Source organism: Anoplophora glabripennis, unplaced genomic scaffold (assembly GCF_000390285.2).
Source record: "Anoplophora glabripennis isolate ALB-LARVAE unplaced genomic scaffold, Agla_2.0 scaffold195, whole genome shotgun sequence".
Lineage (NCBI taxonomy): Eukaryota > Metazoa > Arthropoda > Insecta > Coleoptera > Cerambycidae > Anoplophora > Anoplophora glabripennis.
The window spans coordinates 500,462-518,427 of record NW_019416334.1 but is presented as its reverse complement, the minus strand read 5'-3'; the positions used below and the strand labels follow the sequence as shown (position 1 = coordinate 518,427).

Here is a 17,966-nt window from a genome sequence, read left to right as displayed (position 1 = left end):
AAGTATCGATTTTCACCACTTTTTTTTCACCTATTTTGAATAAAAAAACACAAAACAAAAAAAATTATGACATCATCCCAATCGTTGGTTCATGTTCTTTGTAATTTTATAAAGAAACACACTTTCAATTTTCATAACCATCAGTTCATAACTTCTTGAGCTAGAGTTCCTGTGAATCAAAAAATGTCGTTTGTTCTTTTCTTAATAAGTGACTAGACTACCTGAACAAGCACTCCGCCCTACCTGCTGTGCATTTGAGCGCTGCCCGATGGGCGTTTGGTTTTAGGCTCATAAAATCGGAACGAACAGGAATTTTTTTTTGACACTTTGGCAGCGTATTCTCGAATAATTCTAATAACAATTTATGTAATAAAAAAAATCCGATTTTTTAAACCTCCTAATGTAGTTTCCCCCCCTATATGCGAACCAATAGAGATTTTTTGGCATACTTAAATATTACAGTAAATTTTATGTATTACCCTTTGAAAAATAGTTAGTAAATGAAAACCCAAGTGATTTCCCCCAGCAAAATTGTGAACATTTTTTTTTAAACAATAAAAACTGCAAAAAAATTAATTTTTTTTTGGTTTTTTTATAATATCTCGGAAAAAAATAATGATGGAATGGTGTTACTCTCAATAGGACTATTGCAGAGAATAAAAAAACCTATAAAATAGTTTTTTGTGCGACCCGATCGATTCATTTTTTTACAGAGAAAATCCAGAAAAAAATCTAAAATAGACCTCTTTTCAAAAATTCATAACTTCATCAAATTTGAAGCTGGAAAAACAATCTTGCGGAAAATGACAGATATGTAGTTTAATCGTGCGCAAGATGGTTTCTGTGCGATGCATAACTTTTGCACAATTGCATTAGGGTCTTTTTTTGCACATCGTAGTGATTTATTAAAACATGGTCCGATTTAAATTCTGAAAACGGCATCTGAAAGTGGACGACAAAATCTCCAATTTCTATATCTCGGATTTTCACCTGGGGGATGGGAAATATGCTAAAAATGCCCTTGAAAGTCGCCCGAAACAATTGAAAGTAGGCTCGAGCCACGCTGTGCAAAAAAAGACCGTAATTTGTTTACAATGAAATTGTGCAAAAATGTGTACTATGCATCGGATAGAAACCATCTTGCGCACGATTAAACTACATATTATTATCTTTCATTTCCCGCAAGATTATTTTTCCAGCTTCAAATTTGACGGAGTTATGAATTTTTGAAAAAAGGTCTATTTTAGAGGTTTTTCCGGATTTTATCTGTAAAAAATGAACTAATCGGATCGCACAAAAAAATATTTTATAGGTCCTATTGAGAGTAAAACGATTACATCATTATTTTTCGAGATATTAAAAAAAAACAGAAAAATTAATTTTTTTGCAGTTTTTATTGTTTAAAAAAAAAATTGTTCACGACTTTGCTGGGGAAATCACTTGGGTTTTCATTTATTAAGTATTTTTCAAAAGGTAATACATGAAATTTACTATAATATTTACTTGTGAAATTTGGCCTACTAAAGAATACAGAATGTTAAACTAGATTTTTCAAAAAATATTTTTTCTTAATACATATCTCCAAAAAATTTTATTCTGAGGTTGCATGAAGGATATTGTTAAGTGTAAGTTTGTCTAAATCATTTTGTTTTTAATCGCAAGAGTCCATGGTCACCAGACTGGCCTTTTCTTGAGGCACTCTATACAAATAATGTAAATTATAAGAAATAATTTCACCTGGTTGTCTTTAAAACCCATTTCCGCTAAAGTTTTTTCATCACAGTCTATCGTTAACTCTTGGCCCTGCGTAATAATCCTAATCCAAGTATCACCGCCTTTAGTTTTGTTAGTATCGTTTTCCTCATTTTTCATCTAAGACGGGAAAGAAAAAGCATATGCAATAGCATTTTTTTTTAATTGTTGCATTTACCTGTTGCAGGCCCTCACACCACTTCACAATTTCAGCTCTCAGATCAGCGACATAGTCGGTATTCATCATATCCAGAAAACAACGTTCCGACGAACTACCGGATTGAACTATCAACCGAATCTGAGAACTAGATCTGTCTCCCAGTGCCGCAGAATGACTTCCAATACCTCTACCTTCCAACGCCCATTTTCTCAAATGATAAGCATACCTGCAAAATCATTTAGAGTAAAACCTCTATTTACGGACGTTTTTTAATAGCGGATACCCCTAAATAATGAACAATTTTGCTTCCATGGGATTTTACAATGGGGTTTTCTTAATATTACTATTTCTTAATAATGGACTCTATAAAATGGATGTGGCTTATTCAATTTTTTTTAAACGTCTAAATGAGGAAGAGGAGGATATAGAGGGTGTTTTTAAATGAAGTAGCAAAAATGGTACCAGTGAATGTAGGGCTAAAAATAAAAAGATTGAAGTAAAAATACCTTATATGAAAGATGCACCCCTGGGGCGATATACCCTCTTAAAGGAGGGGATTGAAATTCACATTTTAATTTTTTTCTTTAACATGAGGAATGCTAAAGACGCGAAGCTTGGTATGAGCATCCTACTAATAAAGAGACAACTTTTCAATATTTGTTCGATCATTGGCGTATTTTATAAAGGAGTGAAACAGTCAACCCCATTGTAATATTTTATACAAATAAACTGTTATTTATCATATTAATAAATTGACACTTTCTGTGAACCAATAATTAGTACCAATTGATTAATTTATTATCAGAATAATTATGGCAAATAATATTTATACCAACGACGAATATGTCGACATGCTTCAAGTGTTTTTCGAATCCAGAAAAAATAATAACGCTGCAGTAAGATTATACCACCGAAGGTATCCAAACCGACCGATTCCTCATAGACTAACATTGGCATTGGTGGAAAGAAGGCTTTGCGAAAATGGTAAAATTCAGCCCAATCGTGAGGGTGCCGGAAGAAAGCATAATGTCCGAACTGTTGAAACTGAGGAAACTATACTGGAACATCTAGAACAAGACTGTGGTACAAGCACAAGACAGGTGTCCAGGCAACTGCAAGCTTCTCACAGTATCGTGTGGAATGTAGCTCATGAAAATCTTTTATACCCTTTTCACCATCAACCTGTGCAAGAATTGAATAACCCTGATTTACCTAACTGCATGGATTTTTGTCAATGGTACATTAATATTTCCAGGCATGACTTAAATTTCCTAATGAATATACTTTTCACCGATGAAGCAAATTTTCCTAGAGTAGGTGCAGTAAACCTTCATAATGTTCATTCATGGTCGGAAGAAATTACTCATGAAATATTTGTTTCAAGATGTCAACATAATCAACACGTCAGGTGATGTGATACATGCACGATGGGGCACCTGCGCATAGTACACTTGCCGTTAGAGAATGGTTAAATTTAAATTAATTAATTTTAAATCGTTGGATTGGTCATGGCTGTGATGCCACCGTTTGTTGGCCTGCACGTTCACCTGACCTAATGCCTATGGATTTCTTTTTGTGGGGACACATAAAAAGTATTGTTTATGCCACTCCCGTTGCCTCCTTAGAAGAACTAAGCTTAATAATATTTCAGGCAGCAGATCACCTTTCACAATAACCAAGAACAGTTTGTGCGAGTGCGTTATAACATCAACAGACGTAGGTTATGCTTGTAGCAGAATGGAAATTATTTCAGTTCAGTTCCATAGTCATAAGTTATCAAACATTTTTCATTAATTAATAGCAAATTATTCTTATGTTATTATTAAATTACCAGCTTATTGACAAGTGTCAATTTATTAATATGATAAATAACAATTTATTTGTTATGACATCCGCCTACTTTATTTTTACAAATTTTCGCAATTACCCCTTTAGTGAAGGATGACACGTCTAATTTTTTTACTAGAAAACTATCGGTTTTATCGAAAAATTACAAGAGGTAAAAAAGTTGCGCAATAAATCAGTCTGCTCAATAAATATTTTTAAATAATTTGCCTCATATAAAAAATTTCTAATAAAATATTGCAATGGGGTTGACCGTTTCACTTCTTTATAAAATACGCCAATGATCGAAAAAATATTGAAAAGTTATATCTTTAGGATGCTCATACCAGGTTTCGTGTCTCTAGCATTTCTCATGTTAAAGAAAAAAAATTAAAATGTGAATTTCAATCCCCTCCTTTAAGAGGGTATATCACCTCAGGGGTGCAACTTTCATATAAGGTATTTTTACTTCAATCCTCTTATTTTTGGCTCTACATTCATTGGTGCCATTGCTACTTCATTTAAAAACACCCTGTATTGTTTATACTATTATTATATTTTTATGCATTTTGATAATTATGTAATATGCTTTATCTTAATACAAATAGTAAATAAAATAAGAATTTTTTTTTCATTATTTACCACTAAATGACATGGGTCAATGGGTGTCCACTATTAGGTTATACTGTGGCTGTGTTCAGCGAATGATCGGACTAGTTCGCTCAAATTTCTTTAGTCAAACAATTCGCCGAACGGGCTTGTATTAACTGTATTAAAACCTGCCCAATATTCCCAATCAGTTGATTGGGCTGACCAATGAAATATTTGTCCGCTAAACGACTTTGACCGATCCGACCATTCGCTGAACACACCCTGTATCTGCAAACCTAATAAAAAGAAAGAAATGTACCTTCTTCGAAACGTCTCAATGTGTGTTTTCATCAACAGCAAAGCTCTCTGAATGCACAACAAAGAGGCCTCCTCTGTCCCAGACATATTCGAGGTTAAATCGTCGGAGGCCGCCTTCAAATGAGTCATGCACTGCCAAACAAACTGACCCTCGTGTTGCAGGTTTTGGCCCATGTAATAGCTGTTTATGTACTGGATCGCTGCCATGCTCACATCTACAATTGTTTTCAACGACACCTTACCGACTTATACATACAAAACACATCGTTACTTACCGGTATTGCAAGCGCGGAGCGCTATTTTCCACATATGATCCATCCCGACGTTTTGGCTGTCTTTGTTGACATCGCCTTCCATATTGGCAGTCAATAAGTGGTTCAAGCTGCACAGCTGCTGAAATAAACTGAGGCATATCATGCTGAACTTCTCCGGTGCTAGGCTAGGTAGATGGTGGATGTATAACCTTCGAAGAGCATCGATTTTAAGTGCGTGTAGTTCCGTTGTTTTAGTTTGGGACAGCAACCAGCTAAATAACTCATCCGAACATTCAGGGTCATTCGCCAGACATCCCCAAAGGATATCTACTTGCTCGGTGCTCAATCTAAGAATATTTTTAATTCAAATCTTAAGTATCCCACTTCTGATTGCTTAAGAATCAATAACATTCTGACCTACAATTAGTTACACTTACTTGAATGTGTTTGGTGAAACAACGGGAGAGAAAACGGCAGACAAAAAGTGTAGACGGACTTGGACCTGCACCTGATGAGTATAAAGTGGCAAAGATTTGCTAGGGTTGGCCGAGTAGGCCTTGAGGTTATTGAAGAAATGTGTCATCATGTGATGCTGCCTATCGGCCCAGTGAGTTACATGATGCATATCGAGACCACGGAAAGATGTTAGAAGTTTCGGAAGCATTCGCAAAGACACCACGACCGAACTAAAAAAAAATGTCACAATTAAAAACAAAGCGATTTTATAAATCGACAACATACACGTTATTGGCTAGATTATTCAGACACCCCTCGATGAATTTCATCCTGATTTCTTTATCCGGAGTGTAGCAAATGAGATTGCACAGCGTTTTCTCCGCTTCTAAAGCTAGGCCTTCGCCCAACTGGCACTAAAAAATTTAATAAATATTAATATTTATAACAGGTTGTATAAAATTTCGTTTACTTACTATTTTATCGTCTTGCAGCAAATCCCACAATAACGTGTTACCGGGTTGGCAAACATTATCGGCTTTGAAACATGCTGACAATCTGTGATCCACTCTTATTGGAGATTTCTCAGGAGAGTGGGCCAGAACGTGAAGATTCATGTTAGCCTAGATGTGACGGTAAAGAAAGTTGTGATATAAATAAACTAATTTCAGGCATAAATACAGGTATACTGTATTTTAAATACTATTTTAATACGACAAAAGTATGTGTAATCGTCAGGTAAAAGGAAAGTATGAAGTTTGTCTATGTTTTAAGTGTCTTTCTATCTAACAATTAAAAGCAATATTCAGATAATTGCAGTTATTTGGCAAGACCCTTCTTAATACGTTTAACATAAGAAATATAATGAAAATTGCTTTTAATTTTTAGTTGGGTAAATTTAGCTATATCCAGTGGCCAGCTAATAGCCCTGATTTAAGTCGTCTGAATACATTTTTGCAGGGTTACCTTAAAAAACAAACTTTATGAAATGGAACTGCCAAATCTTCAAGATATTCATAACAGAATAACTTAAGAAATAGAATTAATAAGAATGATGAAATAATGGCAAAAACAATAAATAAATAAAACACATTTATAAGATGCATAGAACAAACTGATGGCCATTTTGAACATTTATGTAAAACATCAATAAAATTTCTCAATTTCATTTACATACTTTTTTCATGATGAAAAGGACGAAATTGAACCAAAGTATTACTCAAATAGTACTCAGTATTACTCAGTCTTGCACACCAAATATTATTAAGGTGGATCTTTCATGTAAAATATCTCCGCCCCCTCCCTGTAGATTTATGGTTCTTCAAACAGAGACAGGAGAAATTAGTTTTTATTGTATTATTTAAATATGGAGAAAGTTACAAAAATGAAATTACGTACATATTGGCAGTTATTGAATAATTTCTTGATTTAGTCGACTACAATGACATAGGCCAACATTTGCAGAAAATGACGTAATATTTGCAGAAAATATCAAAATTAGTACCACACTTGCAAGCAAATGCAAAAAGTGCAAATACAATTGCAAAAACTGCAAATAATTGCAGAATTTTACATACATTTGCAAACATTTGCATAATATACACTAAAATTACATATATTTATATTACTCTACAAATGTTCGTCACATGGAACAGAACGAAAAAATCATTAAAAAAAATGGTAAGAAAGTTTTCAAAGCAATAATTGAAATCTGTTAATAAATATGCAAACTGCCTCGTGTAGAAATATCAGACCAATTGCCAACGAAGTTTTTTTGAAAAATGATATTAAAAATTATGCTTTTATACACAGGCTCTTATGGGAGTTGGGAAAAAACATTCATCAAATGTGAATATTGCTCTTACAAATGGTTAGGATCGGGAAAATAAAATTGTAATTAAAGAATTAAATATTACTAAACATTTTAAAACAATAAAAATATGCACTTAAAATGTAATTATTGATATAATGAAATGAATAGAAAATGTTTTGACACAAAGAACAAACATCTGATCCAATGAAAGGAAATATGGCAACGTTGTACACTATATTTAACACTTTGACTGATGTGCTATATTTGAATAGCTCGATTATACGCTACAAAATTAATCCAGTCGAAAACATATGTAGCAATAATTAATACTAAATAATTTTTTTGTGATCTAATGCAATGTAATGCAATTTAAACAAAAATTGAAAGGATCTCTTTGCAAAACGAGCAGTTTAGATGTTCTGTCATAACCGTCAATTTGACAAGGCCACGTGTCACTACCATACACTGAGCTTCTTGATAGTTATCACATAGATTCTCGGTTTGTACATTTCACTTTTTTCTCATCAATCCATATTCTATTAGTTTCATACGCCTTTTATATTGCTTTTCAGTCAATACTTTTCCTTTGTATCTTGGATGTTCATTCATATTTACTATATACGCGTTAAGCACAGTTGTTGACAGTTGATCGAACTTTTACCAACCACGCCATGCTGATATGCAATGTAGACAGATTTCACCCATAGTTTTACAAGCTCATAATGAATAAATAGACACTTTAACCACAAGTTAATTGCGGTGCATTAAACACAAAAAATGTATGCGAGCTAATATGTGTTGAATAAATTTCAGTCGCATACATCATATTGTCCCTCTTATCACGTAGGGGCGTATAATCCAAGAAATGGATATACACATTCACCTCTACGTGATAATAGGGACGATATTTAGTTCGTTCAAATTAGTTTATGCAAGGTTGGTAATACAACAAAACTCCCGTGTATAAGTATAGGCTTCCTTCCCGCACCGCTTGAATGAAAACTTGAATTAAAACAATAATTTAACATTGAAGGCACTAAACTCAAAACTAAATTAACTGCAACTCTGCTAAAGAATTTACGGAACTGAGCTAGCTGAATTTTGAATTCAGGAACTGAAGTGAACTGAATTCAACGAATTCAGAAACTGAACTGCCAAAAATTAGATTTTGATTGTATTTATGCTGTTTTACACCATAAGAACCCATGTAAAAAAAAGAATTGTGTCGCAAATAAACAATTTTCTAGGGGCTCATGCCTTTAGCCAATGAGAACTCAGAATTTGACGAGTATAAATATGTGTTCCGATACTTTAATGAAAATTTCGGAAATATTATTTTATGTTAAGATCTGCCTCCCTCAAGTCTACAACAATATGCCGTAACTGGTATTGAATTACATCGGTAGCTGATTTCTGCAATATCAGCACTTAACATTTGCTCTCGTCCACATAGCGGTGACACTTTTCATAGACTGTAGTTATTTCTTTCAGTGTTCAGTAACAGTGGTGTTTGTGTGTCTTCATTCCTAAATTCCTGTTGTGACACACTAATGCAAAAATTTAAATGGACAAAAGAATTTCTGAAATTTATCTGTGATTTTTGACAGACTGTATTTAGGTGAAAAATGGTCGTATCGGGAATTAAAAAGAGCATTTTGAAGCTCTAAGATTCTAGTTTTTAGTTTTGGTCGAAATTTTTTAGGAGCTACGGTTATCATGCAATTCTAAGAAATAGCGTGACTTGGTCAAATTTTTTTCGGCTAAGCCGTTGCATGGACCAGATAGCTTGTTTATTCAGCTTCAATTTCCTTTTTTTTTAAATTTCTTTACGACCATTTTTCATCGAAATATCGGACTTTTAATGGAAAAGGATCCTTTTGCCTTTAATCATCGATATCTCGTCAACAAATCGTCGTATAGAGAATTGAAGGGAAGTGAAGACTGGAATAAATTTCCTATAACAGGCTGCCACATTTTTTTCATCTTTTACACGAATTTTAAATAACAGGAAAAAAGGGTAATTTATGGTTTTTTAGAAAATAAACGGTTAAATAAGAAATATTCATGTTAAGCATGACTTTTACAGTTCTGTATCCCCAGAAAACCCTGTGAAGTTTCATCTCGATGTAGCAAACCGTTTCTTTGTTTCGAAGTCAAACTTTTGAAAAAAATTAAAGGGTCACGTTTTTTGAGCTTCATAAGCATGACTAAAATGAAAAACAATTTTTTTTTTAGGTTTTCTCACATTTGTACCGCAAACTGATGAAAAAATTTTTTATTTTTTTTCGGAGAAGAAAAGTAGTTTTGAAAAAAAAACGATTTTTAAGTGATTACAAACCGCACAAAAATTAATTAAAAATTTGTTTGAAAAAACGGTATGAATCGGGGTCGAAATCTGGTTTGGGTAAACTTTAATTTTAATTTAATTAAAAGTTGATGAACAGAAACATAGGACGGAAAAGACGGATCATGCTGGAAACAATTGGACTTTGTGTTCTTCAATGTCCAGAAGGTTATCCATAAAAACAAAAAATTTTGTTCGAAAATTATTTTTTTTCAATTTGAAAAAACCTTAAAAAAAATTTTTTTCCGGTTTAATCATGACTATGAAGTGTTTAAGCTCAAAAAATGTGACCCTTTAATTTTTTTAGAAAGTGTTTGAAACAAAGAAACAGTTCGTAGATCGAGATAAAACTTCACAGGGTTCTTCTGGGTATATCGAACTGTAAATGTCATGCTTAACATTAGTCATTTCGTGAATATTTCTAATTTAGCCGCCAATTTTTTAAAAAACCATAAATTACCCTTTTTTCCTGTTTTTCAAAATTCGTGTAAAACACGAAAAAAAAAAAATTTCCGAAAAGTTGCGGGAAAAGGAAATTTATTCCAGTTTTCAAAACTGTCCTGCAATTCTCTGTACGACCATTTGTTGCCGAGATATTGATGATTGAAAACAAAAAAATCCTTTTCCATTAAAAGTCCGATATTTCGATGAAAAATGGTCGTATCGAAATTTAAAAAAAAGGAAATTGAAGCTAAATAAACAAGCTATCTGGTCCATGCAATGGCTTAGCCGAAAAAAAATTTTTTCAAGTCCATGGTATTTCTTAGAATCGCATGATAATCGTAGCTCCTAAAAAAATTTGACCAAAAGATCTAAAAACTAGAACCTTAAAGCTTCAAAATGCTGTTTTTTAATTCCCGATACGACCAGTTTTCACCTAAATACAGTCTGTCAAAAATAACGGAGAAATTTCGGAAATTCTTTTGACCCTTTAATTTTTTGCACTAGTTTATTACGAAAAAAGAAAGATGAGATTTCACATGATTACATGCCATATTTTGTGCAGTTGTTTGAGGTTACACTAGTCTGTTCAGCAGTGGGGTATGAAAATTGAAAATTACGAGAAAAAGGTTAGAAACAAAATTCAGTTTTCATGACGGAATTTGAAGTCAAAACTTCAGTATAAATATGACTCCCATTAAAAATTACATCCTGTATAAATCTAAAAAATACATTACACTTACATGGTCTGCCAACCTTGCCAATTCCTCTTCACACACGGAGTCCTCGCCGTCGAAATCAGCCATGTTCTTCTCCGATTTGTTGCTCATCCTGGACGAGTAGCTACCTTCCGCGTCGCCCTCCACTTCCGCCTCCTCGCCGCTTAGCATTTCCAGGATGTGTCTAGAAATAAATCTGTTTAAAAATGATTTTATATTAAAGCACGGCAGGTCACCTCAATGAATCTTTAGGAAAAACGTTAATACACAAAAGCTATTAGTAATTAAGACTCTGAGTACGAGGTACAATATAAAAAACAACAATTTAACGTAATTGATATTTACCCCGCTCTGGTGTGTAGGGTCAGGAAATTTGCGCAAGTCCCTTCGTGGCCTTCGAGCGTAACGGATTCTTTGCCAAGTTCACTGCAAGAAGAGCTTTCTTCCAAGTACACAGTAGGCTTAAGATTTCTAATAAAAAAGTTCAATGTTAGTACAGCTTAAAAATGTCTACAAAATGACCCCGGATGTAATATGGTGAGAATAACTTCAAATGAAATTAAGCCTTTGAATTTTTTGGAAAAGTATGCAAATGGGTTGATTTTATAAAAATTTTAAAGCTGTATGACATAAAATAACTAATATTTTTTATGATGTAAATATGTTTTTTGGCACATAAGATACGATAATATCATGTAGAAGTTACAAGTTTTTAATCTTTTCAATTTGGGTATTAAGATATACAAAAATGTGTTTTTTTTACACTAGGTATCTACTTTGACTTTTACAAATGAATCGGTGAGTGAAGTAGTAGTAGTAGTAGTAAAGGGGCGGCCTCAGCCTGGCAATTAGGCCACAAGTGGGCCCTTTTTGCCCACCCCGCCGTCCCATCACCTGACCACTCTCTGCCTCTGACCCTCCTCGAACCTACCCGACGCCCTAATGAATGCCAGGATTTTGGTCCATGGAAGGTCTCTCACCTCAGCCCCTTGCAGCTCTTCAGCACCAAAGACTTTATGTCTTATTCTCCCAAAGGCTGCACACTGTCCCAGAAGGTGGACAGGGGTGTCCTCCCCTTCGCCACATTTCGGGCATAGAGGGTCCTCCTCAATTCCTATTAAGCTTAAATGCCTCCTAAGTCTGCAGTGGCCTGTCAGAACCCCCACCATTTGGTTTAGGGCTCTTCGACTGAGGCTCAGCAGCCATCTTGTCTTGGATTTGCTAGGTCCATGTATAAAACTATGGGCCTGCCTGCATCCTCTATTTCTCCTCCAATCCAGACCTAAAGTTTGATAGGCCCACTTATTGAGGGCCCCATTAATGCTGCCTCGTGTGATACCTAAGATTGGTTCAGGTCCCTGTCCAGGTCCCCTGGACCCAAGACGAGCTAATTGATCCGCCCTCTCGTTACCAGGGATGCCCCTATGGCCTGGGACCCAAACCAACTCTACTTCTTTTCGTCTGGCCAAAGACTCTAGAGCGTCTCCACATTCTTGGACAAGGGCAGACCTAGTCCTCGGGGAGCTAACCGCTCTGAGCGCGGCCTGACTGTCGGAGCAGATAAAAATCTTCTCCTCTGCACAATTCCTTACCTCCTCCTTGCTTGCTACCATCAAAATAGCAAAAACCTCAGCCTGGAAGACTGTAGCATACATACCCAGTGAAAAGCTTTCCTGGATGCCGCTGCCTTCCAGATAAATTCCTGCTCCTGAAAACTCGTCTTCTACCCGAGATCCATCAGTATAGCACACTAGGGATCCCGGGGAGAACATATCACCTTCCTGCTTCCACTGCTCTCTCGAGGGGAAAGTGGTGACATACTTCCTTCCTAACCTAAGCCGGTCCTCTGCTTCCGTAACCCTCATGGCGGATATTGGGATGTCCCTCTCCGCCCTGAGGGCCACGGAAGCATGACCCTCAGTGCGTCCTTTAGCTCTCCAACCACCGGCGTCCCTTATCCTAAGGTATGCCGCCATCGCCTCCCTCATAATCCATGTAGGAAGGGTCGGCAGCCCCAGAAGGACCTCTAACGCGGCAGTTGGGGTCGTCCTCATTGCCCCTGTAATACCTAAGCAGGCAAGTCTCTGGATTCTCACCAACTTCCTGGCTACCGTCACCCGGTCCACACACGGCCACCAGACCAAGGCCCCATACTGTAGCCTCGGCCTAACCACCGCCGTGTACACCCAGTGAAGCACCTTTGGATTGAGTCCCCAGTTTTTGCCAACTACCTTCCTTAACTGCCAGAGGGTTGCCACTGATTTCCGGGTAATCCTCTCAACCTGTGGCCCCCACGACAGTTTGCTGTCCAGTATTACTCCCAAGTATTTGACTTCTCTGACCAAAGTCAGGGGCCTCCCATACATGGTTGGAGCCCTGAAATTCGGTGAGTGAAAGTACAAGTGCCAAAAATGGCAATTTTAACTGAGATAGCCCAAACCGCTTAAAATTCATAGGCCTATCGCATATCGAAAGAACAGTACATCGACTAACATCCGACAGCATTCAACTTAATTTATGGCTGAGTGAAAGAACAGTACAAGTGCGGCGCATGTACCGCTCTTCCACCCTCCCACCATAAATGTGTCGTAGACTTATACAAATTTGACAGATGAAAATAAGGAATCATTTGTTAGTCGGCAGGCATTGGTACTGGACGTATTATTTTTAGTGGCAACAAGTGTTTTTTTACAACACAATATTACAAACTGTCTGATACGAGTAGTGATAATGATAAAGAGGTCCTTAAAAAAACGAAAGAAGCAACCTGATAAATGGCGGCAAAACAAAAGAAAATTGGCTCGCCTTAGAGGTGAAGAGTATGTTAATACATCAGGGAAATCTATACCTAAGAAAATGGTTGGAGACATAGAGTAAATTACTTATACATAACTTTTTTTAGCTCCAGTGACAAGTGCACCGAACATATAACGCGGAATGAAAAAGAAGCTATATTGTCCAAGTTATTAGAAATGAAAAGTAAAGATCTACAGGATACTTACCTTATGGGACTCATGGAAATAAATCTTGTAAAAGGCGACGAAAAAGTAGCAAAAACTGTGCAAAAACTGCAACATTTTCATACTGGATAAGTCAGCAAGGTAAAAGAAAACGTTTATGTAAGAAAGCATTTCTTAGATTGCATGCTATTTCCTATTCTCGTCTGCAAAGATTAATAAGCTCCTAAGAGAAGGAACTACGCCAATAGATTTACGAGGCAAACATAACACGCATCGACATGTACTTCCATTTGAAGTTACTGCTAAGATAAAAGACCACATTGACTCATTTCCTTGTAAAATATCACATTACTCCAGTAAAAAGACAGTACATCTCGATAGCAGACTAAATGTCAAAACTATGAACAAACTCTTTGTAAAAAAATGGCCAAACCTTAATGTAAAATACGAGTACTACCTGAAATATTTTAACGAAAATTATTCTTTAATGTTCGGAAGACCTGAAGTAGATGTTTGTAGTGAATGTGAACGTTTAGGAACATTTTTGAAAGACACCAATCTTAATGATAATGCAAAAAGAGTACATGCTGCTGAACTTATTGTCCATAAGTGTTGAGCCAAAATTTTTTCGCGACTTGAGGCCATAACAAAATTATGCAAAGAAAGAGAAGATGTGTGTGGAATATCTTTTGATTATATGCAAAATCTACCTTCGCCCAATATATCGTCCAAGAAATTTTTTATTTTCGTCAGTAGTGGGTTTGTGCTTTCCAGGTCCATAACTTAAAAACCAATAAAGGGCATTTTTACATGTACCAGGAAGGTGAGGCTCATAAAGGTCCTGATGAAGTGTGCAGTTTTCTTTTGCATTATATAGAAAACAATATACCACCAGAAGTTAAGGAACTTTACCTATTTTGTGACGGATGTCCTGGGCAAAATCGCAACAACACAATGGTATGATTTTTAATGACTCTCACAGCTACGAAGCGTTTTACGAAAATTGTTCATTACTTTCCTGTCCGTGGCCATTCCTTTTTTCCCTGTGATAGGGATTTTGGAAGTGTTAAAAGGGTGATAAGAAAAGCTGATTGCATATATCTTCCCGAAGAATATGAGATAATGATACTAAGTTTGCGAAAGGTGTTGCCATTTACACTTACGACTATAAGTTATACTGGTGGCCACAATATTATAAAAAACTTCCAAGTCAACTGATCCACAAAAAGTATAGCCAGTTTACATACGTTAGTGATACTCCAGGATATGTTACTACAAGGGACTTCATAGGTGGTGTTATGTCACAGACTTTTAAACTAATCAAACCTAATGCCAATCCACAATTACCATTAGAAAAGGCGTACCCTGTTCCTATTAACGAAAAAAAAGATAGCCGATTTGAAGAAACTTATACCCTACCTTTGTGATGAAACCCTTGAATTTTACTACCATATTACTTCTTGGAAAGTAAAAAATCAAGACTATGAATAAAAATTACAAATAAGTTTGTTAAATGGTCAATAAAACTATAAAAAAATAATTTTTTAAGCATTTTTTTTTTTTAATTGAGTGTAAGAACAGTATAACTGCAAGTTGTTTTTTTCATATCCTTTTTGTATACTATACCTAACCTAACCTATAATTCTCCTTTAAAACAGATTTTTTTTTTGTTTTTCTCGAAATGGTCATTTTGGAGACGTATTATTCTTACACTCACCGATTCAAATATATTTGAGGAAAACTAGAATGTAAGCAAAAATTTAGATACCATGAAAATACTTCAAGTAGAATTTCAGCAATGTAATAAAAAAGACATTGACTTACGGATCAACCAAGTTATTAATTGGCGATGGCAATACCAAAGTAGTGACGCCTTTCAGGGTGCCCTTAATGTCATGGTCACTGTCCACATCCAACTCACTCAACGTTTCAATAGCTGCTATTCTCGTAACGCGTCTGTGATTGCCTGAAACACGAAATAAACTATAGTTTAACGCTCCTTCCCAATTGACGTGCCTCTAACCTTTCTGCCTTTTAACTCTTGTCTTGCGAAGCATCTTCCTCCTTTTCCTCAACTTAGAAGAAGGATCATCTACTTCGGCCTCATCCTGGGAAGTGCTAGAAGCGATGGCCTCGACTCCGTCTGGGAAAACATTCAGACTGGTGAGAATTTTCTTACGAACGTGCGCACGTTTGTCACCCTTGGATTTAGGGGTGCCACTGGGCCACTTCACTTTGGGGGGACTCTTGATCGGGACACCTAAACAAAATTTATTGTATATTTACGACTGCTTGCGAAAGTTAAATGAAACAAATATAGTAAAATAAAAACTATAACGGACAATAAATTAACACAAAAAATGTATATACAATTAAGTAGCAAGGCACGTTTTCGTCGAATAAAATTGTACACATTAATGAAAATAATAGAGAAATTATTTTTAAGAAAAAAGTTTTATATGAATTTTGGTCATAGTGCTGAAATTGGAAAAAAATATCAGATTATCTGAAGTATTTCAGAGGATATTTGATGTAGACTGAGGAAGCTTGGGTCGTTGATTTTATCTAAGTAGGTGTAAAAATCCACTAAGGTGACTTAAAAATAGGTTAACCAGTAAGAGAGAGTAAGAACAAAGTGTCAGCATCACTAGGAGCTAGGAGTCTCAGAACTTCAACGTCAATGAGTATTCTGCAAATTTAATTTGTTCTTTTTATTACAAATGAAATTTATAATGTTATATTTTCTTCAAAGAATGAACCGTTTTAAAGTTCAGATTTTTTTTAACATTAACGTTAAAACACAGTTAAGTCAATCGAAAATAAGTTTACCAGAATTTTTTGTTAAGAATACCTACAATTCGGAAAACAATTTTATATACAACATAATGCGTACAAATTTCAAAAAATTATTGGCATAAAAATTTTTTATTTTATTTAAAAATATCAACATTTCTAACCAATGATTTTTTGAAATTTTGACATTGAATTTAAAATTGTATTTCTAATAAAAAATTTTCATAAACTGTTTCTGTAGAACAAACAGTTTTAGAATTATTTTCAATTTACTTAACTGTATTGTAAACTCATTTTAATAAAAAAAAAAAAAATCTGAATTCTTCGAGGATGTAACAAATCTTTGTCCATATAAATTTCATTCTGATTTCATTCTGAGGCTCCTAGTAGCACTGACTCCTCACATGTGACTGTAAAATGACATTCTTTTTCTAATTTCAATACTTTGTATCTCAAACATTAAGCGAGCTGTCCCACATTCTTATGACACTGCTTAAAATAATTTGTTCTATGACCCCTTTAAAGTTTGAAGGAGAGCACTTATTTCAAAAATGTTTTGCATATCAAAAGAATTACACCCATAATTTGTTAGCACAGACATGAAAAGAACCAATTTCCTCTGGTAGCAATAAGAGGAACATGAAATTCAATTCTGGACAGCAGGTAGGAACAAGATTAGGGTTTCTGATTTCTCGGACTACTATTTTTTCGGGACTCGAGAATTCTCGACTAGGAATTCCCGGGAATTCTCGAATTCTCGAGAAATTTCTAAAACTTAAAAAAGTAATAATTTTGGTATTGCAACGCAAAATATAAACATGCTATTATACTTAATAATCATCATTAACATTTATTATTTATTCAGTATTTTTATTAATTACTTATATGTTTCTACTTCTACTAACAAAACTAAATTAAACTTTGAGTATTTTCTTCTTAAAAACCTTTAACTTGTTTTTTTATTAAACACTTTCATTATACTTATGTTTATTTCAATGGTTTTGAATCGTAGCTTTCTTCCAATAATTATTAGTAATCATTAATCATGCAGTCTTTTAATTAAACAAATAGTAAATAAGGAATTTAACCGAAGAAATCTTATAAAAAAAAAAAACAAGCTTTAATTTAAAGATACAGAAGCGTTCTTCCTATTAATTTATCACTTATAATCATAATCTTTTAATTAACAAAACAAAAATAAAATAATCAATTAAAGGAACAGGAACTAAATATTTTCAGAATCAACATCAACATTAGGTATCTGCTTATAACAAAATTTCTACACAGATTTATAACAAGGTACATTAAAAAAATAAGAATCGTCAAAGTAAACTAAAGCCTTAAAAACTTAAAATAAATAAATCATGAGCTAGTCGCGAAACCACTTTAACTGCTCAGTTATTTGTCGAGAAACGAATTGAACGCATGAACGAAACGAACTCCAATCAAGAATTTCTCAATTTCTCTACACTTTTTTCTCGTCTCGAGTAAGGCCACATTTTCCGGGAATTCTCGCTTCGAGAAGTCTCGACCAGAAACCCTAA

At 34.8% G+C, this 17,966-nt stretch overlaps 1 protein-coding gene across 1 annotated transcript in view; it reads right to left on the bottom strand.

The window, feature by feature from the left end:
• LOC108904737 (ubiquitin carboxyl-terminal hydrolase 34) overlaps positions 1-17,966 on the bottom strand; it is a 47,967-nt gene that overhangs the window by 25,972 nt on the left and 4,029 nt on the right. The window contains exons 9-19 of the mRNA XM_018707397.2: positions 15,653-15,889; positions 15,454-15,595; positions 11,015-11,140; positions 10,694-10,853; positions 5,829-5,975; positions 5,641-5,768; positions 5,337-5,585; positions 4,921-5,246; positions 4,647-4,860; positions 1,931-2,138; positions 1,738-1,872 (exon numbers count right to left, since the gene is read on the bottom strand). Of these exons, the coding sequence (XP_018562913.1) occupies positions 1,738-1,872; positions 1,931-2,138; positions 4,647-4,860; positions 4,921-5,246; positions 5,337-5,585; positions 5,641-5,768; positions 5,829-5,975; positions 10,694-10,853; positions 11,015-11,140; positions 15,454-15,595; positions 15,653-15,889 (2,072 nt within the window). The remainder of the gene's footprint in view (positions 1-1,737; positions 1,873-1,930; positions 2,139-4,646; positions 4,861-4,920; positions 5,247-5,336; positions 5,586-5,640; positions 5,769-5,828; positions 5,976-10,693; positions 10,854-11,014; positions 11,141-15,453; positions 15,596-15,652; positions 15,890-17,966) is intronic.